The sequence below is a fragment of the Lissotriton vulgaris genome, unplaced genomic scaffold (genome assembly GCF_964263255.1).
Source record: "Lissotriton vulgaris unplaced genomic scaffold, aLisVul1.2 SCAFFOLD_1833, whole genome shotgun sequence".
In the NCBI taxonomy this organism is placed as follows: Eukaryota; Metazoa; Chordata; class Amphibia; order Caudata; family Salamandridae; genus Lissotriton; species Lissotriton vulgaris.
In genome coordinates this window covers 14,103-40,390 of record NW_028241693.1, presented here as the reverse complement: position 1 = coordinate 40,390, position 26,288 = coordinate 14,103, and the positions used below count along the sequence as shown (strand labels likewise).

At 46.6% G+C, this 26,288-nt stretch overlaps 1 protein-coding gene across 1 annotated transcript in view; it reads right to left on the bottom strand.

Moving 5' to 3' along the window:
• LOC147670586 (metabotropic glutamate receptor 5-like) overlaps window positions 1-24,667 on the bottom strand; it is a gene marked incomplete at both ends in the record, with an annotated part of 474,287 nt that extends 449,620 nt beyond the window's left edge. Inside the window, one exon of the mRNA XM_086948148.1 lies at window positions 24,418-24,667. Coding sequence (XP_086804274.1) covers window positions 24,418-24,667 — 250 coding nt within the window. The remainder of the gene's footprint in view (window positions 1-24,417) is intronic.
• Between the last annotated feature and the right edge of the window lie 1,621 nt (window positions 24,668-26,288).

Genomic DNA, 26,288 nt, shown 5'->3' with positions numbered 1-26,288 from the left:
ATACACATCAACACAGTAAGGAACCGATGCATCACCTCCCCTGCGCTGCAGTAAGAAACAGACGAATCCACTCCCCTGCGACCATTTTGTTTGCTTTGCGTAACACATCCAAGGTACTTTGAGAGAAACGTGTCGCGTTTACCATCTACTTTGAACTGAGTTAGTTCTACCATTTGAGAGTAATATTTTTGATACTGTATTGTGGATTTTTGTTGTTTGGTCATGTATAGATAAAGATTACTTATTTTTCTAAACTGGTATGGTGTCCATTTTTAGTGTTTTCACAGTGTTACTGTATGTGTTCACAAATGCTTTACACACTTCCTCTGAAATAAAAAAAGGGAAAAAAGCCTGTCTGCTCGTACCAAACTACCAAGGGGGTGAGCAGGGGTTATTTTAAGAGTGTACCCCCTTATCCTGACTAGAAGCAAGAGTCCTTATTTGGACAAAGGTGCAAACCATTGCCAAATAGAGACCCCCATTTCTAACAAACGTGATATCCAAACAACTAGAATCTATGAAACAAGGCAGAGGTCAAACACAAGGAGATGATCGATGAAGCACTGAAACCTTTCAGACATTCACCCCCAGTCACAGATCTGGGTTGAATCCATCATTGTTCTTTAGCTCAATTTGCCACCCCAGTTCAGACTCACTATATGCAAATCAGTCTAGATCCTGTGCCACATTGGAACAGTCCAGCCTGAACTGCCAAGCCAGGTCTTCCCTGGACCAGAAACAAGCATCCTAGGACCCGTTTTGGGGTAACACCCCTTATCAGTGAGGCTAGCTTTAATCCAATGGCAAAGTGACCAAGGGACCCACGTCTGGGCATACCCTGCCAACTTAGGACCAACAAAGCAAACACAAGGAGATGATGTAAGGAGCGCTGAATCTTTTCAGACACTCACCCCCAGTCACAGATCTGGGTTGAATCCATCATTGTTCTTTAGCTCACTTTGCCACCCCAGTTCAGACCCAGCTATAAGCAAATCAGTCTTGACCCTGTGGGGAGTGGCCCATGCAAATGAGGGGATTCCCTTTGCCTCTGCACCTGTGCCGTATTACAGATGCGGGCGCATAGGCAAAGAAGCCCTCAGGAGGCGCACTGAGAGTGTGCCATCTAAAAGGTGGTGCACTGTCAGTGCGCCCCCTGATGGCAGCCCTCTGCAGGGGAGAAAGGGGGTCTCATGGGCCCCCACAGACACCCCCTTTCAGGCGCTTGCAAGCGGATCTATAATCCCCCTTCAAAAGTGCTGCCTGCACTGTGAAAACACAGAGTGGCTGTACAGCAGCCACATAACACAAATGTCTCATCCACGTCATTTACCCAACCACTACATTGGAAGGTTAATCTAGGTAAGTGGATGTAGAGGTAAGGATAATAATTATATAGTTGTTTTATTGATGGGGTGGTAGGCAATGTAGTGGATGCGACTCTATTGTAGGTTGATGTTATGTTATGTCATACAATCCTTTACAGAGGATGCATCAGTCTTTGGAGCTATTAACCCTCCTACAGATGTGGCTATAGCTGTAATCTATTGGTACTAGAGGACAACAGTAGGTGATGTCCAGCCTGTACAATGCCCAGCTCATGCGCCTAGATTCTGTTTCCTATCTGTAGTACATCACTGGAGAGATTATGTCATCATCAATGTCATCAGTATTATCTGCGGGGTCATCTGGAAGATCATGTGTACAGTAATGAGCTGTGCAATAGGAGGAAAGTTTGCAGTTTATTAGTTCCCCTGAAAATCGTGATAGTTTTTTTTTTGCTGGAACTTTAATGCCCCTGACTCTTCTTCTTCCCACCTCGCTTCAGCTAACATTACAACTGACAAGTGCCACATTTTCACACTCCGCCATTTGCAGTCTCCGGCTGGAGCAATTCACTGTACATCACTTCCACACTCCCTGTGTTCTGGTTATACACCATAAATTGTATTTTTCTTATTTACCAGATAGCCTCAAGGTTAAACGATACCATCTGTGCCAACATTTGTTTCCGCATCCTTTTATCTTTGGAATGAATTGTATTCTTCACACATTTCCCAAGAATTTTCCGTGTGTTCGTCTGGGGGTGGATGGGTTTGGGGTGGGGTGTTTGACTGTGTCCTAATTTATCTTGATACAATTTGTACAGAAAATGTTAGTTATTTCTAACTTACAAATACAGTGGCAAATATTTAGGTTGATCTTGAGACATACTGAGTGTAGTGTCCTGCAAGGACACAGTCTAATTGTTCTGCATGTGACCTCACACTGAACACCCACCCACCACTGATGTCACTGGTCAGGTGACACAGATTTAATAAAAGGGCCGAGCGCACGTGCTCTGGGCCAGTTGTACCCAGTAACTGCCTGTGTCTGCGTCAGTCCTTTTAGCAATGAGGGCCCAGGGCCCCCAACACTACATTTGCGACGAGGCGGTAACGCAATGCCACGCGTGCCACAGCTGAACAATCCCCGGAAAGAAGAAGGGAAGTGCCCATGTGCAGGGCACCCCTCTGGGGAAGCAGCGCCGGCCGCAGAGAGGCCTGCAGGGCGTAAGCCGAGCCCTGGGCCTGCCTGCAGACACAAAGGTGACCGGGGGCCTACCCCACACCTTTGAGCCCAGCCTGCAAGGCCCCCTGCTTGGGGTGAGGAAGAGCGGACCGACCGTAGCCCACCCGCGTCGGCCGCGACTGCGCCCCTGCCTGGGGTGAAGAGAGAGAGCCATGCAAAGCCCACCTGCATCGGCCACCACCGCTCGGTGAAACCTCCGCGAGCCCACCCGCGTGGAGGAGGAAGGCCCGTCGGCCAGAGGTGAGCCCGAACGTTGAAGCGACCCCCTCATGATTGAACATTTGCAGAGCCCACCCGCAATGAACTATGAACATTAACTGTGCCCCAGCAGTTGCCCGTAATTAAGCAAGGCTCGCGGAGCCCACCCGCGGCCTGCCTGCAGCGTCTGCTGTCCCCCCACCGCGCCGCGTGTGACGAGAGGCGGCTGCGGCGAGGGTGAATGACATTTTTTTTTTTTTAATGTATTTTTATTTTATACTTTACAACCAAAGCACACATTTGAGAGAAAAAACATATTCCATCTTACATTTGTTCATCTCACAATAAGAAAGAAAAGAAAATCCGTTACATCAGTGTATAATATTGTAGGATTTCGATAGAGAGTAAGCACAAAACAATAATAATAACAAAATAACAAAAAAAAACCCGATCAACCTATCCCTGCTCTCCACCTCGCCAGGGGCCCCCAGATTTTAATACCCCGAACCCTCCCAATCCTACCTTTTCTTGCATAAATATGTTTCTCTAAATTATGTAAAGAAATTAGATTTGATAACCATGTTTGCATGGATGGAGGAATCTTATCTAGCCATACTCTAGCTAACATTAGTCTAAAAACAGCGGTCACCATAAACAAAAACATTGCATCATTTGGATCCGTTGAGGTATTTTTAGTACCAACTCCCAACATAATCAAACTCGCTGTAAGGGTTATCTTTATCCTTAATGAGTTATCCAAAAAGTACTCAATATCCTTGATTAATGTATATAACTGAGGACATGTAGCAAACATATGCACAATATCTGCATCAACCGAGTTACATCTGGGACAAGTAGTACCCTCAGTACCCCCCCATTTCGCAATCCTGGCTGGAGTATGGTATAGTGAAAATAAGGTTTTATAATGTTGGGATTGCAAGGGAGCAGAACAGAGAATGGACCGACCTAGTTCCAGGGATTCATGGAAAGATTCAGAAGCAATCCCTACTTACTCCACCCATTTATCCCTGTGTTTATCCAAATCATCCGGCCTGCTTTTTGACAAAAAGGCATATGCCGACCTAATGGAATGTTCCTCCCCCGTAGTTAACCCTTCCATCAAATCATTAGATTCGAACCCCGCCGGTCCCCCTTGCTTATTTCTCAAAAAACTCCTAACCTGAAGGTATTTAAAAAAGTCACTTCTACTTATTTTATATCTACTTACCAAATCCTCAAATTGGACTATCCCCACTGAATTTCTTAAATCCCCAATTTGTTGTATCCCTTTATCTTCCCAGCCTGCCATTACTGAATCCGCGAAGATCTCTGCAGGGAAGGATTTATTTTGATATATTTTGGTGTACCTATTGAATCTTCCCAGACCTGTCTTTTTTAAAAAAGAACTCCAAATTTTAAGTGCAGCACTAAGGGTCTTATATGGCTGTCTTCTAAGATAGCCCAGGTCCGTATGGTACAGGAAGCAGTTTTCTGCATCTTGGCCTAGTACAGCTGCGTAAACTTCAGTTGACATAGTAGTAATTTTCGGTAGCCCACCGCCCCCTCCTATTAGCCCCTGCATATAGTGAAGTGCAGCAGCAAGATAATATAATCTAAAATCTGGTGCACCCCAGCCCCCTCTATCCCTTGGTAGAGTAATAAATTTATAAGCCCTGCGGGTCTTTCCATGAGCCCATATAAATCTATTTACTATACCCTCTAACATATTAAACCATTTATTCTCAAAAATTAAAGGAATTGATCTAAATAAATACAAAAATTTAGGTAAAACCACCATTTTCAACACATTAGTGCACCCAACCAATGACAAATGTAAATTATTTATTCTTTCTAAATCTCTTTTAACCTTCGCCAGCAATGGACTCATATTTAGCTCGACCACCTCCTCCAGATTTGTAGAGATTTCAATCCCTAAGTAGGTTGCACTGTGTCCCGGGGGTGCCGGGTTCACAGGGGTATCGACCACCTGAGGGGGGTCTGGAGGTTCAAACAGAAATACCGGTGCCTTTAATAGTGGTTTTAAGGAAGGTTTTATTGGGATAAAGGTTTTTTTCATGGGAGTCACAGTAAGGTCCTTTGCTCTGTGGTTCCGTCGCGGTGCCTTGTGGTCTTCGTGGTTCTACTTCCGGAAAGGATCTGCCCCGGTTGACTCACGTCGGACCCAGAAAGGAAAGAAAGCAACGAGTTACACCCTGAACTCAGGGAATGAGGATAAACGGGCCGGGAGTGAGGGAACGCACCCAGTGCTCAGTGCTCAAGAGAATGGTATTGGCAGGAAGTGCTCGTGCTCGGGGAAAGGGTTTCTTTGCGGGAGATATCTACGGGGGTGGCTGCCTCCGCCTCCCAACCCAACCCGCGACCCGGCCCCGTACCTCGCGAAGCCACGCTCCTCCCGTGGGCGCGTGGCAGGGCGAAGCGTCCAACCGTGGGCCTCCTGGCTTGTCGTCTTCGTCTTCTTCTCTTCCTCGTTCTCGTCCTGCGTCCTCCTCGTTCTCCGCCGCCTGGGAATCGCCGTCCGTCTTCGTGTCGGAACTTCCTCCTTTTGACGTCATCAGGGGTGGCGTCCCGCGATCCAGGTCCCAAGCCTTAAAGGAGCCGCACTCATTTTCCTCCTCGGACCAGTCCTTCACGCCGTCATCGGGATTCCCATACCAAGTACCGGTTGGTGGCTGTGGGGAAAAGGCGCAGGGTGCGTGGGGGGTGGCGGACCACCAGTCATTGATAACAGGCTCGTGGGAGTCGGCTCCGTGACACACCTCCCCCCCTGGATTCTCCCGTTCGGGGAGAGGAAACACGCGGGAAAGGAAGTCCGCATTCGCATTGTCCTTCCCCTTACGGTGTTGGATCGTAAAGGAATATTGCTGCAAGGACAAAAACCATCTCAAAACCCGGGGGTTATGAGCGCTATTTTGATGCATCCATTTCAGCGGGGCGTGATCAGTATGTAGGATGAATGGTTTGCCCTCCAAATAATATCTCAGTTTGTCAATGGCCCATTTGATGGCCAAGGCCTCCCTTTCAATGGTAGAGTACCTACACTCCCTGGGGAATAGCTTCCTACTGACAAATAGGACAGGATGTTCCACCCCCCCCCTGATCTGCGACAGTACTGCGCCTATTCCCTGATTGGAAGCGTCCGTGGCCAGCAGAAAAGGTTTCTCATGGTCAGGCGATACCAGAACGGGAGCGGTGGCCATGGTGGTCTTCAGGGTTTGGAACGCCTGTAATGACTCCGCAGAGGGTTGACTAAATTCCCTACTCCTGGTGTCCTTCCGGAGCATGTTGGTTAATGGGGCTGCTAGTTCCGCAAAACCGGGTATGAATCGTCGGTAGTATCCGACTAACCCCAGGAATGCTCGAAGGTCTCTTTTAGAGCTGGGAAACGGGACTGCTGCTATTGCTCTCACTTTTTCACTCTGTGGAGCAATGGTTCCCTCGCCGAGTACATACCCTAGGTACTTTACACTCTGGTACGCTGCTCTCGATTTCTTCGCATTGATATGGAGTCCTGCTCTGCGAAGAGCTGAAAGGATGGTCTGTAAATGAAGAAGGTGTTCCTCCCACTCTCGACTATAGATGACAATGTCATCTAAGTAAGCCGAGCTGAAGTGGGTGTAAGGTTGTAAAACTCGGTTCATCAGACGTTGGAACGTCGCTGGCGCTCCATGCAGGCCGAACGGAAGAACTGTGAATTCGAACACCCCGTCGTCTGTCACAAAGGCCGTTTTCTTCCTATCTTCCTCACGGAGGGGAACCTGCCAATACCCCTTCGTGAGGTCGATGGTAGTGATGTATTTAGCCTCGCCAATTTTCTCGATCAAATCATCGACCCTAGGGATAGGGTAAGTGTCGAAATTGGAGACGGCGTTCAGGGCACGAAAGTCCATACAGAACCTTTTTGTTCCGTCCGGTTTCGGGATCATGACAATCGGGGAGGACCAATGGCTCTGGGAGGGCCGGATGACCCCCATCTTGAGCATGTCTTGGACTTCTTGGCGTACAGCTTCTTTTCGTGCGGCGGGGATTCTGTATGGCCTCAGCTTTACCACTTCACCTGGACGTGTTTCGATGCGGTGTTCGGCTAGCTTCGTCTTACCCGGCACGTCTGAGAACACGTCTGCATACGGTGACAAGGTTTCTGTCAATTCCTTCTTTTCTTTGGCACTTAACTCAGGGTTCACAACCAGCTGTTCCAGAGTGGAGGGGCTCGGGACATTGTCCTGTCCCACAAAATGGCCTGCCCGGGGAACCGCACCCAACCACTCCTTCAATAGGTTGATGTGATATGTCTGGGTTTTGGTAGGAGATAGACGCAGGCGGTATGTGGTGTTTCCGATTGTTTCTATCACCCTATAGGGCCCTTGCCACTCGTTTTTGGTTTTATTACTGATAGAGGGCAACAACACCAGAGCCCATTTGCCTACCGCTAAGGTTCTCAGCCTCTTGCCCTTGTCGTAGACCTTTTTGTACCGCTCCTGGTGGTGCTCCATAGAGGAATACGCCAATTCTCTGAGTTTCCCTAGTCTGGTTCGGAGATGCGTGGTGTATTCCAGCATGTTCTTCTGGTCTTGGGATGCCTCGTTTTCCCACATCTCTTTGGTGATGTCTAGGAGACTCCTGGGTAGTCTCCCATACAGAAGCTCGAAGGAGGAACACCCTAAACTACTCTGCTTCTGTGCCCTTATAACATACAGGGCAATGGGTAGGAGACGATCCCAGGTGGGTCCCTCTGTAGTCAGCATTTTCTTCAAGGTGTGTTTTAGCGTTTGGTTGTACCTCTCCACTAAGCCATCCGTTTGTGGATGATACACCGAGGTTTTGATGTGTTTGATATCCAAAGAGGCACACACCTCTTTCATTAGTTTAGACGTAAAAGGTGTCCCTTGGTCAGTCAGCACTTCTTTGGGAAAACCAACACGTGAAAATAATTCCACGAATTTTTCGGCAATGGCGGCTGTAGTGGTGTTTTTCAATGGGAAGGCTTCTACGAATCGGGTCGCGTAGTCCACTATTACCAAGGCATACAAATACCCCCGCCCTGTCTTTGGCAAGGGTCCGATGAGGTCCATACCGACTCTTTCGAACGGCACTCCTATGAGGGGCATCCGTTGTAATGGTGCGGCCGGTGGTCTCTGGGTGTTTCTTCGTTGGCAAACCTCACACTGGGCGCAGAACTCCTGTACGTCTTTATATAGTCCCGGCCAATAGAAGTTTCTTACAATGCTGTCAGTGGTCTTTTCCTTGCCTGCATGTCCGGCCGTTAGGTGGGCATGCGCAAAAAATAGAACTTGTTCTCTAAAGGACTGGGGAACCAACAGCTGCAGGTCACCCTCGGATTTGGCTTGTCTGTATAACAACTCATTTCTGATCAGGAACCGGGGGTAGGTAGGGGAGGAGAGACCATCGGACTGGTGGGCGGCCTCCCATGCATGGAACAGGGTTCTATCCTCACTCTGCGCGAAGCGAAAGCTCCGGTCTATGACCCAGGGTTCTGGTGATAAGTAAGCCGGGACGTTCTCCCTATTCTCAGGGTTGGAAAGGTGTTCCCTAAAAATGGATAGAAACTCGGAATTGTCAGTTCCTAGGATCATATCTTCAGGCAGGGAATCCACCACCCCCACCTGTACTGTATAGGGTTCTCTGTCTGGTAAAGTGATGGTGATAGAAGCTACAGGGTAGGGCTTTACATCCCCGTGAACACACCTAATGTATACGGGAGTCTGGGGAATAATCTGGTCAGCGGTGACAAACCGTGTCTGTACAACGGATTGTCGGCACCCGGAGTCTAAGAGAGCTTTTAATTTGTAACCATTCATCCACATACTCACGTAAAACGTGCTGCCCATTTCCGCTGAATACATTACTGTCCGGGGAAGATAACCAACTTCCATTGGTTCCTCTGGACTCTTTCTTTTAGGACACATCCGTGCTATGTGGCCCCATTCACCACACTCAAAGCACTGCGGGCCCTTGGTCGGAGGAGCCATCAGTCCGGGTGGTTTGAAAATCCTGGGTATCTCAGGGGCTACTTTCGGTCTCTTGTCCGTTTTGGAGGGGAGTGGCACCGTCTTGGATGTTTTCTCCGCTTCCCATAGGGGGGTCTTTGGCTGGGCTCTGGCGTACTGCAAAGCCATTTCTATAGCTTGTTCTACAGATAGACCGATGTGTTGTTTAAGCCAGCGTTGGGTGGCATAAGGTAACGCCTCCATGAATTGTTCTAAGTAGATTTTCTTCATGATGTCCTCCTTAGTACATACATCCGGACGCAGCCACTTGTCGGCCGCCATTTTTAATCTAAAGAACAAGGTTTTAGGGTTTTCCCCTTGAACCCCTCTTTCCTTTCGGAAGCGTACCCGGTAGGCCTCTGGGTCTAGTCCTAAATGATCCAGGATCACCATTTTTATAGTTGCATAGGGGGTTGTCCCTAGGGGATTAGCTGCCTGATAGGCTGCTTGAGCATCGGCTGTGAGAAGGGGAGCCAGAAAAAACGGCCATTTTTCCTCGGGCCAGCTCATTGCCCGCGCCGCCCTTTCAAAATTCAAAAGAAAAGCGTCAGGGTCTTCCCCTGGCACATACTTCTGGAGGGCCATCCCTGGGGGGTGAGGGGTGTGTACCCGTCCTTCTCCGGTAGTCACCTGGGACACCACAGGTAGAGACTTGAGTCCTTCTACGTGGGCAGTCATGGTTTTAGTGAACATCTCTCGGTCCGCCTGGGCGATTGACAGCTGGTTTTCCACAGCCCATTCCAGTTTTTCCTGCCCCTTAATGAGATGGTCGATAAGGGTCTCCATCGTAGCCTGACAGATGGATGATGTAGGGGATCCCACTTCTGACACCAGTTGTCCCGGGGGTGCCGGGTTCACAGGGGTATCGACCACCTGAGGGGGGTCTGGAGGTTCAAACAGAAATACCGGTGCCTTTAATAGTGGTTTTAAGGAAGGTTTTATTGGGATAAAGGTTTTTTTCATGGGAGTCACAGTAAGGTCCTTTGCTCTGTGGTTCCGTCGCGGTGCCTTGTGGTCTTCGTGGTTCTACTTCAGGAAAGGATCTGCCCCGGTTGACTCACGTCGGACCCAGAAAGGAAAGAAAGCAACGAGTTACACCCTGAACTCAGGGAATGAGGATAAACGGGCCGGGAGTGAGGGAACGCACCCAGTGCTCAGTGCTCAAGAGAATGGTATTGGCAGGAAGTGCTCGTGCTCGGGGAAAGGGTTTCTTTGCGGGAGATATCTACGGGGGTGGCTGCCTCCGCCTCCCAACCCAACCCGCGACCCGGCCCCGTACCTCTCGAAGCCACGCTCCTCCCGTGGGCGCGTGGCAGGGCGAAGCGTCCAACCGTGGGCCTCCTGGCTTGTCGTCTTCGTCTTCTTCTCTTCCTCGTTCTCGTCCTGCGTCCTCCTCGTTCTCCGCCGCCTGGGAATCGCCGTCCGTCTTCGTGTCGGAACTTCCTCCTTTTGACGTCATCAGGGGTGGCGTCCCGCGATCCAGGTCCCAAGCCTTAAAGGAGCCGCACTCATTTTCCTCCTCGGACCAGTCCTTCACGCCGTCATCGGGATTCCCATACCAAGTACCGGTTGGTGGCTGTGGGGAAAAGGCGCAGGGTGCGTGGGGGGTGGCGGACCACCAGTCATTGATAACAGGCTTGTGGGAGTCGGCTCCGTGACACACTGTTAACCACCCTGTTATCTACACTACTTGCAAAACTATTCAAAACTATCTGGGTTTTTGTCTTATTTAAGCTATATCCTGAAACCTGCCCAAAGACATGTGCCTCTGTCTCCACTCCTACCATAGCTAAATCTGGATTCGGAGTCAATATAGCCACGTCATCGGCATAGGCAAGCGTTTTCACAATACAACCATTCAATGACATAGGCTGTATCTCAGGATTTCCCTCCAGTTTGCGAAGTAGTGGCTCGATATATAGGGCAAAAAGCAGCGGGAATGATGGGCACCCCTGTCGAGTCCCTCTTTGTATATTAACTATATCTGAGTGCCCTCCGTTGACTCTAATCCTTGCAGCCGGATCTCTATACAGGGCTTGTATAGCAAGTATATAACCTGGCCCTATACCACACCACTTCATAACCTCCCATAGATATTCCCAGGCGACCCTATCGAAAGCCTTTTCGGCATCTAAGAAGAGTGCTGAAATAGGGTCGCCTGTGACCCCTGCTGCATCAATCATAGTTATCGCCATCCTAATATGCTGGGTAGTACCCTTCCCGGGTATAAAGCCGTGTTGTGATGGGCTCACCAAATGTTCAATACAACCTGCTAACCTCTTTGCCAACATCTTTGAGTAGATCTTAACATCTGAGTTCATCAGCGTAATTGGCCTGTAAGAACCAGGGAGAGATGGGGGCTTTCCTTTTTTAGCAATAACAATTATATCGGCCCCTCCCCATGACTCTGGTGGTTGCCCCCCCTGTTGAACAAATAACATAACCTCAAACATGTATATCAGCAAACTTTTACGAAATACTTTGTAGAACTCGACCGGAATTTGATCTGACCCGGAGGCCTTTCCTGATGGTAAACTACCCAATGCCTCAATAAATTCCTCCAAACTTAAGGTAGATTCTAATATTTCTCCTTCCTCCCTTGAGAGAGATGGGGGGATTATGTCCCTAAAATAGTTGCTAATTTCTACGATTCCCCCTGTATCTTCCCGTGCATACAGCTCTTTATAAAATACTCTGAAAACATCTCTTCTCCTATCCGGATCTGTGACGATATTCCCCTGCAAATCCAATATCTCTTTTATCTCTGCCGCCGCTCTCTGCTGCCTAGTTTAACCGCAAGGATATGACCCACTTTCCCACTACACTCGTAGGCCTCCTCCCTTTTAGCCAGATATTTCTCCGCCGTCTTTCTAGAAAAGCTTTCTACAGCTTCTGCCTTTAATGCTACCAGTTTTAATAACAAATGCTCCAGACCAGACTTAGATTCTACCGCAGTAACTAACTTCCCCTCCTCAATAATCAACTTTTGCCGAATAGCTTCAGCCTTCACCCTCTCCTTCTTACGCCTTGTCAAAATGTAGCTAAATGTTTCTCCTCTTACCCCTGCCTTAAAACAATCCCAGGTTTGTCCTACAGGCGCAGTACCATGATTAATTTCCCAGAAGAACTTAATCCAACCTTCCATATGTTTCTGATATTCAGTATCTTGAAGAAGGCTCCGCTCAAAAGTCCACGTCGATCTCTTACTCTGTATCTGAGGAATCCTCACTGTCAATACTAACGGACTGTGATCAGAAATGATCCTCTGTTGTTTTTCAATCAATGTACCAGAAATAAATGCCCTTGAGATTAGGAAATAATCCAGCCTAACCAAAACCTGGTGTGGTGCCGAAAAAAAGGTGCTACTATCTACAAAGGGGTGTTGTATCACCCAGGGATCCACCAATGAGTTATGCTCAACCATGCTGACAATAGCCCTATATACCTTTCTCTTCCTTCCAATATACCCCCCTCCTGTATTCAAAAATGAACTTGTAGGATCATGCATATTAAAATCTCCGCAGCATATCACTGGTTCAGGCCACTGGGCTAATTCTGCATCCATAAATTGCCATATCTCAGGATCATCCTCAGTGGATCCATACATGGTTACCAGCGTTAACCTGAGACCTTTAAAGCATAGTTCCGCCATAGCCCATCTCCCCCATTGATCCTCCTTCTTCCTTTGAACTACCACATCCCTTCTTCTCCCTAAAATTGCCACCCCTCTTGTCCTAGATCCTTGCCTACTAGCTGCTAGTACATCGAACCCCAGCTGATTCATTAAATATATCTGCGTTTCTTCTATGTGTGTCTCCTGTAAACATACTAGATCCGCTTGTAGAGTTCTGATATAGGCTGCTACTTTTGACCTCTTCCTTGGGTCATTTAGGCCACATGCATTTATTGAAACTAACTTACAGGACATTGAGAATTATCATAAAGAACTCTCCTGCATATCCAACTTATGTTAGCACTTTCCTCAATTGTGCTTATCCAATCACCAATCTCCCTTCTATCTTTTCTACCCGTAGAACAGACAACAAAATACATGAAAAAAAAATTGTGCGCTAAGGAACTGAACCAACCTACAAACTGACACTGATTTTTAACCCCCTCCCCCTCCCTCTCCCCCCTTTCTGACCCCCTCCCCCCCTTACAGGCAAATAGGTCAACAATGACCTATGTGTGGCCGCTTCTGGGTTGCGTTAGTTGCACCCCTCTCCCACCCTCTCCAACATCCCCCCCCCCCCTTTTGGCCGCTCTTATACCCCATGAATTGGTCCATAGTACTAAACCTACAGCAATCCTAGAAAATTACACTTTCCCTGCAACCTCCTATTCCCCCCCCCCCCCCCCAACTCCTGGATGAACTGCTGGGCTTTAACTTCCGACATAAACACCCTAACTCTTCCCTTTGTAATGACTTTCAGTTTAGCTGGGAACAGTAGGTATGCCTCTGACCCTAGGGCCTGGAACTGCGAGATCAGTTGCCTGAGCCTCCACCTCCTCTCAACTGTCACATGGCAGAAGTCTGGCCTAGAGAAGAAGGTAACTCCCTCAACAGTTCTTTTGCTGTCTGGTCTAGCTTTCTGAATAATTTCTTCTTGAAGCAAAAAGTTTCCCACATATACTAATATTGCCCTGGGGAGTGTCGCTTTAGAGCCTCCTTCTGCCCCATATGTCTTCCGCTGGGCAAAGGGGAACCTGTGCGCCCTCTGGATCTCCGTCTCCCACTGCCACTGGGACTCAGGAAATGCACCTTTTAGTAGGTTGATCACAAACCCTCTAGGATCCTGCCCTTCAAGCCCTTCTGCCACACCCAAAATGCGAACATTGTTACGTCTTTGACGATTTTCAAAATCCTCCATCTTCCAAAGAAAATCGTCTGCCTTCTTCTCCTGTTCTGTTTTAAATTCCCGAAAGCTACCAAAATCATCAAAAGGGTGAATGACATTTAAGTGAAGCAGCTCCAGCGGAGCCCACCCGCGGCCTGCCTGAGGTGTCCCTTGTCCCCCGCCCAGCGCATCGTGTGAGGAGTGAAGCTGCCGGGGTGGAAGTGAAAGTAAATCAAGCGGAGCCCACCCGCGATCGCAAGGAGCAGGGAAAGTGAAAGTACTGAAGCAGAGCCCACCCGCATTACCGTGGCACCTGGCCGGGCGCGATGTGGCCGAGAGTGAACAAAAAGAGAATCAAGGCCAGCGGAGCCCACCCGCGGCCTGCCTGCAGCGTCCCCCGCCGCGTGTGTGAAGTGCGGCGGCGGGGGTATTAACTTGTACCAGAGAGTGCCCACAGCGTGTGAGGAGCTGCGGGGAGCCCACTAACAAAGCGGAGCCCACCCGCTGTGACAGTGAACACTGTCCCATATGTGAGCAGAGCCAGCGGAGCCCACCCGCGGCCTGCCGTCAGCGCCTCCTGTCCCCGCAGTCACCCGCACTGCCGCACCGACTCCTGCCCCCCCGCAGCGCATGAACTGAGAGGCGGCTGCGGGCGGGAGCAAAGAGGAAGAAACAGCGGTCAGCCGAGTGGAGCACCGGCACCCCGCGCAGCCCGCTACAAAGAAAAGGCCTGCTGCGGGAAAGTTGTGAAAGGCAGGAACACATGCGGCCATTGAGAGCGGCGTTGACACCCTGCCCCCTCAGTGAAGGGAACTGACTGCCCACAAAGAAAGGAGCCCACCTACGGAGGCCTCACACGGACCCCAGCAACACAGCACGGCCCTAGCAGGCTGCACTTACCATAAGTGGCTGGTCGTTTCTTTCTTCGTTTCCCCTCTGCCCCCAACGACGGCCGAGAGGCTGAGACAGCAAGCAGCAGGCATCAGGAAGAGGGCTCCGTCCAGGAAGATAAGTAAGCCGGCTACAGTGAAGAAAGTTCAGAGAAGCCAAAGTCAGGCAGGGAGAACAAGGAAACACAGCCATCTAGTGGGCTGCCTCCAGTATCGCAGGAGAATGACAATATATACAAGCATTGGACAAACCAAGTGCCATAGAATACAGTGGAGAAGCCACATCCACGTCTGCCAGTAGTGCTGCCGCCACCACCAGAAACCAGAAGGGCTCCACATAAAGGAACAAGCCATTGGGCTTACCAAGTACAGAACCCAATCCAAGACAAGCCGGCAGCAACGCAAGCCGAGGACGGCAACCACCACAGTCATTGCGAAATGACTGACTGCATCGCAAGAAAGTGTTCAGGAGTCAGCACAGGAACACGCCAGAACATACAAGAACACTGCCTCACCAACAGCAGGTACTGCAGTTTCTGCACGGACACAGTGCTCACAAACCCACCGTCACTGCCCAGTGACACAGGACAGCATAGTGTTCAGCCGAACTCAGTGGTCACAAGCCCCCCGTCACTGCCCAGTGACACAGGACAGAACAACACTGCGCAGAAACGCGCAAGGAGTGAAGGAACTCCACGCCCAAGAAGGTCAACGAAGCAGTGGCGCAGTTCACCAGAAGCGCAGGAACGCGCCAGCAATGCAGGAACCGTACCACAAAGCACAAGAACGCGACAGGAGTGCAAGAACTCCACACCCGCACGACAAGACCGCGCAGCACTGCGCTGGAACGTGCCAAGAGCGCCAAGGATCAAGAGCGCCAGAGTGACGCTGCACAGCGACATGCCAACGCCACAGGACAGCGCACAAAGGTCCCCAAGAAAGACAGTGACATCTCGCAGCAACCAGAGCGCCATCATCAGCACGCATGGCGGCATGCACCAGTGATGCACCAGGAGCGGTGACGCAACCCTCCTCCGCGCAGACAAAGCGCGCCAACGCCAAAACACCGTGACGCGCCCAACAAGCCAACCCGCCAATGATCGCACCAAGCAAGAAGCCGTCCTGCCCAAAAGGTCGCACCCAAGCCAAGAAGCCGACCTGCCCAAAGGTCGCACCCAAGCCAAGAAGCCGACCTGCCCAAAGGTCGCACCCACGCCAAGAAGCCGGCCTGCCCAAAGGTCACACCCAAGCAGGAAGACGACTCGACCAATAGTCGTGCCCACACAAAGAAGCCGACCCACCAAAGGTCACACCCAAGCAAAGAAGTTCGACCACCAAGACAGTTCACGAACATGGACCAGCAGACTTCGACAACCACAATTTAACATTCTGAGTCAAGAGGGAAGATCGCGACGACCGGTCCAGTCACAAGAAGAGAAGATCACAGTGTCGGAGAGCTATGCCCAAACCGGAGAGAAACAGGTGGAGTGCACGCTGCCTGGAGAAGATTGGTTGGGAAGAGCAAGACAGTACGGTGACCAGACCGCGTCGCGAGATGGAACAGGGAGAAGAAGGGCGCGGCGCCACAAAGAAAGGGAAGAAGACAAGAAACCAATTTGCCAGAGAAGTGCCGCCGAAGAAGGAACCGTAGAGACAAAGAAACTTGATGACCAAGGAAGGGTTTCCTGATGAAAAATAAAAGAAGTGATCAAGTAACAGGAAGATACGACGACAGGTCCAGTCACCAAGCCAAGAGAAGACAGTGTCCCACCGCATGGACAAGACCAAGGGGACGACATGTAGAGGGCCCGCTACATGGAGAAGCCTGGTTAGAAAGAGCAAGCAAGAAAGAAGACTGGGCCGCGTCGAGAAAGAGAACGAAGAGGAAGAATGGTGTAACACAACATCACTCCACAAGGGGAAGAGAGAGAACCACATTCAGCACACAGGAACATCGGTGCTGTCCAAGGAGCATCGCACCATCTGTGTGAATCCCAGTAATCCCGACAACCTGCCTTTGAGGAGACCAACCACTGAAGAACCGTATGGGTGCCCAGTGAACCTGAAGCTTGCCGAAGCAGAGCATACCCGAGCACTAAACAATCCACCCTTGTGGACTACACAAGACTCGACTGTGGCCATGTCCGAAGTTCCGCAGCGACCCACACAGCCCACGCGATCAAGTGGCAGTCCAGGGGACAAGGGCCTCGGGTGTCCTGTGAGAGAGGAATCCGGATGGGAGAGGTGCAGTAGCGGCAGCTCCACGACAGGCAACAGGAAGCACGAAGGCCCCAGGTGAACAGAAATGGTCTGATGAAGACACTGAACCCATGTCCTAACGGCAAGACCATCCTGGCGGATGACATCAACACCCCGAGGACATCATGAGAGACTTGGCGGAGAGTCCGTTGGCAGTTCCTCAGCGACGCCTTTGCGCGGCTCATGCAAAGCCCCGCACGGTCCACCCGGTCCCATCGTGTCCGGCAAGAGGGTCCTCCTAGCGTCTCTAGTGAGAGAAGAGTCCAAGCAGGAGAGGCCAGTCTTCGAGGCTCCAGTGAGAGAGGAGTCCGGCAAGAAAGGCAAGTCGGAAGTTACTTGGCCAGACGGAGGTGTGAAAGCATCAAGATCAGCATATCGAAAGAAAGACCTCTCGTGCCACAGTCGTCTCCAACAACCAACAAGCGTTGTCATTCACCGGACTCGGAACATCGGCGAGACCCCTCAAGGGTCAATCCCATTCTGCTCCAGATAACCCCAAGTGTTAAACAATGTACATAAGCGCAGCAAGACAAGGATGATCTGAAGTACACCGCCGAGGTGAAACTCATCTGGCTGACTTTGCAAAATCCGTGGGGGTTGTAAATTTGTTGTATTCTGTGTTTCTTGCAGGTTGGACATTTTGTTTTCTCTTCCCTGAACTTTGGGAGGGATGTAGTGTCCTGCAAGGACACAGTCTAGTTGTTCTGCATGTGACCTCACACTGAACACCCACCCACCACTGATGTCACTGGTCAGGTGACACAGATTTAATAAAAGGGGCCGAGCGCACGTGCTCTGGGCCAGTTGTACCCAGTAACTGCCTGTGTCTGCGTCAGTCCTTTTAGCAATGAGGGCCCAGGGCCCCCAACACTACACTGAGTATTGTGTGTCATTCTGTAGATCATCTACATTAGTATGAACTCTCCCCATCATTCAGAAACAAATCTATACCACTGCTATTCCCCTCTGAAGTCTGACAAGCCCATAACATCATTATGTCTTCTTTCAATCCATTAATGCACATCTTTCATTAAGCAGTGGTACAATGTTGATACAAGAGTAGTAAAACCTAGTAGCTTTGCACTTGAAAGTAAACTACTTTGAAGTGGTTCTACAATATCATATTTAATTTGTGATGGGTAGGGCTCTCTTTGTTCAATTAAAGGCATTATAATTTTTTCATATTTGTTGGGGTTTTCTCGCTATTATGTAGTGACTAATGACAATCAGCAGTTGCACTTTCATACAGACAGATTAGTGGCCAACTTGATGTTACTGTCTAACTACCAAGGCAGCAACTGATCACTGAACAATTCTTTACTTATAAACATTACTGCTATTTCAAATGCAAAAAAGCACTCCGAAACGATTGTGATTGGATTAACATTATCAACTTAAAATCAAGAGAGTACTCGTATAATTTCGCGTTTTCACGAATCTTCTGTGGAGCAAACATTCAATCAGAGAAAATGAGGATTATACGTTAGTCTATGTTAAATGCCATTTTGCACTTATCACGCGTATATCCTACTCTTGGTATCTGGTTGGAGAAATCCTTGGAGGTTGTTTGGAAAGTTGTCTACAGCACTATCTTTGTGTGTATCTGCAATGTCGCATTTTTTATCCTCATTACAACATATTTATGCCACAGTTAAGAGAATGGGAATTAAATTGTCTGTATAAGATGCTTTAGATTTTCCAGGCTCCCTCTGGGTCCTAATGTACTATGCTGAAGCTATAATATAGTTCTGGACTGATGCTCCCAGGCATATACCAGTCATTAATGCCAGCATTGTTATAGTCTGAGCCAACCGCAGCATTCCATTCAGGCATTCAATTCAGGGTGCTAATGTCAAATACTGCTTATTCTTCTCATATGAGCAGCACAGAAAAGCATCTGTACAACGTAGTATGTGAAAAGAGAGACAAAAGATTATTGAGGGATATCAAATGAATAATCATCAATCCCAGTGTCAAGGAGGGAATCTTATTCAGAACAAATCCCACATAAAGGAAACACAAAGGGCACTCACAAAAAAACGTATTGTACAGAAACGTCAAAGGTGAAACAATTAACAAATACACTGAACCGGCGGGAATCATGAAGTGACTGCACCTCAGATAGGGGACAACATCTGGCATGTTTACCATTCTTCTTCAAAGAACATAAAGAGGGAAATGAGGATGACTAGGACACTGAATAAAAACAGTTCCAGTTTGGTAGAAAACCTCTTAAAGCACTAGTAACAAAATACAAAGCTATACACGAGATACCATTAACTTTGAAATCAGATTCTCACCATTGTACCAAGTTCAAGCAATAATTTGAGCAACCATGGCTTTAGTGTTCTCTTTCACTCCCATTACTTTTGAAGATGTTATGTCCCATTAACAAAACGTTTAGGTTACTGTATGCTTGACCTACTGTTGGACCTGTCATCCATAGGGTGGTCTTCCCCCAACTTTATGCCTCCTTCCTTTAACTTTTTGCTGTATTTTTTATTGGCCTTAGGACTTCCAGTAATTTACCACTGCAAACCAGTGCTAAAGTGCATGTGCTTCTCCCCTAAACATGTTGACATAGGTGTATACCTGATTTAGGTTACCTCTAAGTCCCTTGTAAAGTGGTTTAACACAAACGCAGGCCTGTATACTAAATCCTACTAGTGGGCTTGCAGCACTGGTTGTGCTACCCTCACAAGTAGCCTTTCAAACCTATCTCAGGCCTGCCATTGCAGGTACTGTGTATGCAGTTTACTGGCCCTTCGACTTTGTATTGAAAACCACTTGCCAAGCCCTAAAGTCCTCTTTTATTACACCTAAGTTACCTTAAAGCAGGCCCTAAGTGACCCTAGGGGCAGGGTGCTGTGTAAAAGGCAGGACATGTACTTTGACGTTTTAGATTTCCTGATAGTAACAAAAAGTTGCATTTGTTTTTCACTGCTGTGAGGCCTACTGCTGCCATAGGCTTGCATTGGGGATTCCTTAAAACGTCTTTTAAGCTGTAACTCTTGATTGGAAAGAAGCAGATACCTCATATTTAATATCTTTGGATTGGTGGCGATAAACCCTCTCTAACAGTAAAGTTGGATTTGACATTACCATTTTAGGAATGCTACTTTTAGAAAGTGGGCATTTCTAGGCCTGGACAGAGCTCACAGAGTTCTGCTATGCAGAATTAAGTGGAGTGCCCCAAAAACTCAGCAAGACTCCGCAGATTTCAGCAAGTGGGCAAAGCTGCTCAATGTACCCGTTTGCGCTACGTTTTTGGCATTTGGCAACGTGACACGTGGTCTCATGCTCAAAATTACAAGCGAATGGCACCACAAGGAGAAAATCTGCTCAAGATTCAGCCACAATCACTGGCTCTCTCTTGCCTTCTTCAGAAAAAAAGGGCCGTATGTTGCAGACGCAGCCCAAAGCTGCGCCAGTGGCAGCAAATCCCACAAGTGCTTGGGGTGGTCGGCAAGTCTCACTGGCAGTTGGCACTCGCAAGCACTCTGCATGACTTGCCACGCTTTCCAGCTTGTGCAAAATCCCGGCTCAAGTGTGCCAACTGACAATCAATTTTGCTACGAAGCAGAATGCAGAATTTATCATGAACTCCACGTTCTCTACGAAATGCGGAGCTCCCAAATTCTGTGAATTCTGCAAGTGGAGCAGAATTTTTTACCCAGGCCTAGACATTTCTGTGCTCTTAACTTTGCCTTATGTGCCTGCAGCCTTTCTCCAATACATGTCTGGGCTGTGTGATAGCTATACTTTGTCATTTCCTCTAGACAGCTACAACACAGTAAGGGCTGGGTGTGACAGGGGATTCATCTGCATTCACCTGCATACTGATAGCCTTCCTGGGCAGGAAGGGGAGAGGTGGCTCGCACTTGCATCTAAATAGGTGTGTCCTGCACCCGCACACAATGGGCTGATTTATCTCCTACTGGTAGTCTGAAGCCAGGGCTGGGCGGGAAGGGATCATTTTGCACTTCAGATACTTCTTTGGAGTTACCCCCTACATCAAAGTCACTTTTGGGTAGAAGTACTAGGGCTCTCTCTAGCCCTACAAAACTAGTACACTACTGGAACTGGGAAGAACTCTACTGGAGTAAAGACAGCTGTGCTGAAAGGATTGCCACTTTGCTTTAACTGACTGTTGTGAGGAACTGCTTTTCTCTGCTTTGCTGAGCTGTCCTGCTGCCTACTGACCTCTTCTCTGCTGAGGACAAGGGCTGTACTCTCTCACTTGAGCCTAGAGTGACTCCAATTGCTTGCTGGCTTGTCTCTTGTTTTCTGAAGTCTCAGTGACACAAAAGACTGCCTGCAATCCTCCTGGTGCAGCTGGACTCTGCCATGTGTGAGTCCTACCCTCCAGTCCTGGGCCTCTGAAGTGGGTTCTGCAGCTGATTTCTGCAAAAACCACCTCATTGTCTTGACTGCGTGAGAATTTCCGCAGCAACCCCTCTTTGATGCAAATGCAGAGAATGCTTAATCGAGTCCACAACCTGCACAACTCGATGATGACAATCTGCTTGGCTCCACAATGATGCATTGTTTTCCATTCAATGGTGCCGATGACAAAGCAGTGACCTGACTGTGTGGAAAAGATTGACGCAGCGTCCCCTTGCCGCTGACGCTTTGCTCCATACAAGGCACTTTATCAGCAGACCCTGCATGGGTTCTGGGGCCAGTCTGCCCTCTATCGCGCTCAGCCCAAACTCTGAATTTGCACCGATCCCTTGCGACCTCAAGTAACCTTTTGACCGCTAGTTACTTGTAAGCAATGTTTATTTTATTTTATTTTAAAAAATTCATATCTTGACTTCTACTTATGGGATTTTTGTCTTTTTGGTCTTGTTTTACTTACCTATTATTTACTTTTTATAAACCTGTGTGGATTTTGTTGTGTTTTCATTGAGTTGCTGTAATTTAAGTGTTACATGAATACTTTACACATTGCCTCCTAAATTAAGCCTGAATGCTTTGTGCCAAGCTACCAGAAGGTGAGCACAGGTCAGTTTAGGGTGTGTATCTGACTTACCCTGACTAGGGTGGTGGTCCCTACTTTGACAGGGTGCAAATCTCTGCCAACTAGAGACTCCATGTCTATAACCTACTCATATAATACTCCTTACTTACTACTGAATTCTCGCAGTATGTCAAGAATAAACGTGGAATTCAGTTCTTATGGCTTACTCCTTGGATTCTGTAGGACATCAGCACTACTAGAAGATTATAGGCCTTGGTTAGAGTTTGGCTGGCAGGGCTTCTATCACAAATGTTGTGGATGTCCTGTTTGCCTTATCAGAAGAGCTATTGACTATAATGCACTTGTAGTAAAGTGGATGGGAGATATCTGCCACGTTTGTGATGGAATACCCTGACCACTGAACTCTAAGAAAGGCCCTATGTCACATTAGAATTCTTCTGAGTACGAATTGGTGTACCCATCGACAGGGAATTAACAACAAGATGCACTTATAGAAATTATAACCAAAACTATGTATTTTATATTTATCTACAACTACCTTTTATTTTTAGCGAGGAGAATCATGTCCTGAAACAACAGCACCAATAGGACCAAGGATACCCTGCAAAGCACCAATTGATTTATGCACATCTGGAGCACAGATGTCATGTCACCTAACGCACGAATCCTCTGATTCACCTCCATTGCAGTGATGGCCTCCTACTGGTTTAGACTGCAACAGTCACAACAATTTAATGAATTTAATTTGCTCACCAACTTCAAACATGAACATCAATCATGAGAAATTGTTTAAACAACACAATCAAAATAATTCTCCAAACCTATGGAACACCCCAGCTACTGATGAAGTGAATGCTTCCACTCTAAATGCGCTAAGCGCTATCATACTCAAGCAATGTGTTATAACAAAAGATATCCAATCCATCTACACCTGAATCTCTGATTTGGATGGAATGAAAGCTGAAAGGGAGTTTTTTGGGCACCATTCGCCCACAGAACTAACATGTTAACTCATAGTGTGTATATTAATTCACATCTAACATCTACATTTCTTTCAGAATGGTCTACTTTATGAAAAAGAGGAATTCAATTTGACCAAAAGTAGCACCACTCTGTAGCAAACTATGTTGGTAAAACTTGAAAACACCATCGCCTGTCACATATTGCCTCTATTTTACCACTAAAAAATTCATAACCTTTTGTAGTTGAAAACATTATACATTAATTCCATCCTGGCTTCAACATTTAACTTTTGCACTGCTTACTTTAATTGGCTAATTTACAATCATCAGCATAAGTGACAACAAAATACAAACAACATAAAGCTGCCCTGCAGATTGCTTGAACTACTTAAGGAATTAGATCTAAACTCTGAACAAAACAAAACATGCTATCATTGTCAGTGAAGCAATTTATTGCAGATAGGTATAGTCTGAAACAGTAGATAGAGTCCAACATTATCGGAGGAAATCTTCAAATGTTGGGTGCAATTGCAGGTTCGGGTAGACAAGGATCATCAACGTGTTATCAGCATATCTATAAATACCTTTTGTGAGACAAACTTGAAAAAGGTGCTTTTATTATGATGGTTTGTTATCACGCCAAAGTGAAGCACCAATAACATGATCTTATCACTCCAAATAAAATCCATAACTCTCAACAGAAAAAATGGTTGCTAAACCTTTCTACAATCTAAAACAAAACTTCTCAAAAGTGGCCTACATAATCACTCAACCATGAATGGCACTGGCTCACATCCCTGAAAATGGAAATGGTGCCATGCCTGTCATTCACTATAGCAACTGACAAAACCAGCATAAAGACTAGACCAGGATTTGCATATATCCATAAGTAGCAAAGTACCCGTAGCGGATTAAAAAAATGTATGTGACATTGGTGAACCTGTACAGCTATGTGTACTGCTATAAAAAGTTTCATAGGGATACAAACAGGCCATTTGAGGAGCACTTCCCTAGTCCATTTCAATATGAAAATAATTTGTAGATATTTTTGCTATAATTCCACTTTTAAAATCTTCTAAAAAATATATATTTTTCAAATTCCTAACATTTACAATTACCTGAACGTTTTAGAAATGGTAAGTTAACCATAAAACCATCTAAAAGGACTGAAAATATTTAAAAGTTAAAACAAATATGTGTTTTAGATGTGTTAATGAAAAACCCATGTATTATCATGCCCTGAAAAAGGTTGAGAGTTTTTAAACCAGAAATTACATATTTTAGTTAGCCAACTTTTGTTATTCAATGGACAGAGTAGCATGTAGTGACGCCTGGATCATTAATTTCACATTTTGGTCATAGTTATTCAAATATAATGATCTGGGAAAATAGCAGAACATTGTTTACAATGTTCTATATGGGTAAAACTGACTTTAGAGTGACATTTATTTTAGAAACTGTAGTCCTCAAGAAAAATATCTTAATACACGTTTTGCTACTAAATGGATATTTATAGTGTTGCATATTCTAATCTTGAAATACATGCTAAAGGACCACGATTTCAAACACCATAATTTCCATGTAACTAACTTATGAACAAATAGATAATATTACATTATGTATATTTAAGTCACTTATAAACCTGCTGGGGTCTGGTAAACACTATATAATATTAATAACTGCAAGACCTACCTGCCCAGAAGCATGAACTCTCCTGACAACCCTTGACGCTTCATGGCCATTAGCATTCCCCTCACAGTCATGCCTTCACAGAAGCATGCAACAACTCGGGCCTTGGGCAGATGACTTTTGAGTTTTTTCAACAGCTTGTCAAAACTTTGCTCCCCAGCGTTGCTGTAAATCTTGTAGGAGTGAGCAATGCAGATTCCTTCCTTTGCTGACATATCTTTGAAGGCTTCCATTCCACTTTCTCCATAGTTACCTGAGAAAACAAAAGAAATGATCAAATTAATTTAAGATATATCAATTCCCATTACATTTCATGTTAAGATTATGAATTTTCTTGGCCATGAAATCTTTATAGATAATACTCAATGCATCTGTTCCTAAGTAGCAATAATGAGTACTAGGAAGTGTTAGTACCAACACAAGTAAATTGATATATTTTTCATAAATTCATTGGATTTAGGGGCACATGCATCAAGCATTTTTGGAGTCGCAAACGGTGCGATTCCTTAAAATCGGCCGTTTGCGATTCCAAAAATGCTTTTTGGAATGCATCAAGCATTTTTAGAAATCGCACATTTTTGCGATTTCTAAAAATGCGATTGCTTTTAAGAAATCGCAAATTTGCGATTTCTTAAAAGCAATACATGATTACTTTTATAATTGCGAATTCGCAATTAGGGTGTCAAATTTACCGAGTGGTTGAACCACTCGGTAAATTTGCAAAAAGTGTTAAAAACGCTGCAAAAGCATTTTTTACACATTCATGTTACGGACACACATGTCCTTAGGACATGTGTGTGTGCAACATGATGCGAAAACAACATTTCATGGGTGCAGGGGGGGGTCATTTGAACCCCCCTCTCCACCCTTGAAATGCAATCAGGATTTGCGATTAGCAAAGTGCGAATTCGCAATTCCCATTCATTCCTATGGGCATTTTAGCCCATAGGAATGAATGGGAATTGCGAATTCGCACTTTGCTAATCGCATAATATTTGAGAATCGGTAAAAATTGCGATTTTTACCGATTCTCAAATATTTTGAGAAAATGTACATGCATCCCATTTTTGCATTTCCTAATTTGCGATTCCCTAAAAATCGCAAATTAGGAAGTGCAAAATGAAACAATGATGCATGTGCCCCTTAGTGCTTGCAGGAATTCTAGCTGGAGATCCTAAAACATTGAACTAACGGATGTTGTTGATCAGATGAACGTTTACTTTGTTAAATAAGTCTCAGATTGTACAAATGATCGCAAATAATTCTAAAGAAACATTGACAAAACCAAGCGAGCATTAATTTCAAAACACCCCAAATGGTGGTCACTGCAGTGCTGTTAGTTACTGAAGAAACAAACAATCAAGATGCAGAAGGATGATGAATGCCACAAGTGATGTTTATGATCTGCAGCATTACAATAAACATTGGCGGGAACAAGTAGAAATGCATGCAGTCTCTCATTCATAGCAAAAATCCTATACACAGTGTATTTACAAGTTTAAACCTGCCCTGATTCACACAATGTGGGCCACTTTTTTAGCTATCTTATTTGCTAAATGGGTCAATTTATTTTGGTGAGGAACCCTATTTTTTGTTGCAGCTCAACCCTGAAAATAAGTTAAAACAAGCAATTTCAACCATAGACAAAAATAAATAGTGTAATAAAAGACAGACTCTATAAAATTAGCACATTGGAAATTCAGTAATCCACAGTAAGGGCATCATCATAAATTTGGTGTAATTCCCAATTTGCCTAGAAACTGTGGGGCATATGTACAACAAAATGTCAGAGCATGGAGCTGCGCTGAATTTGACAGCGTCGCTCTCTGACATTTTCAAAACACAGGGCTACCCCATATTTACTACAATATGGT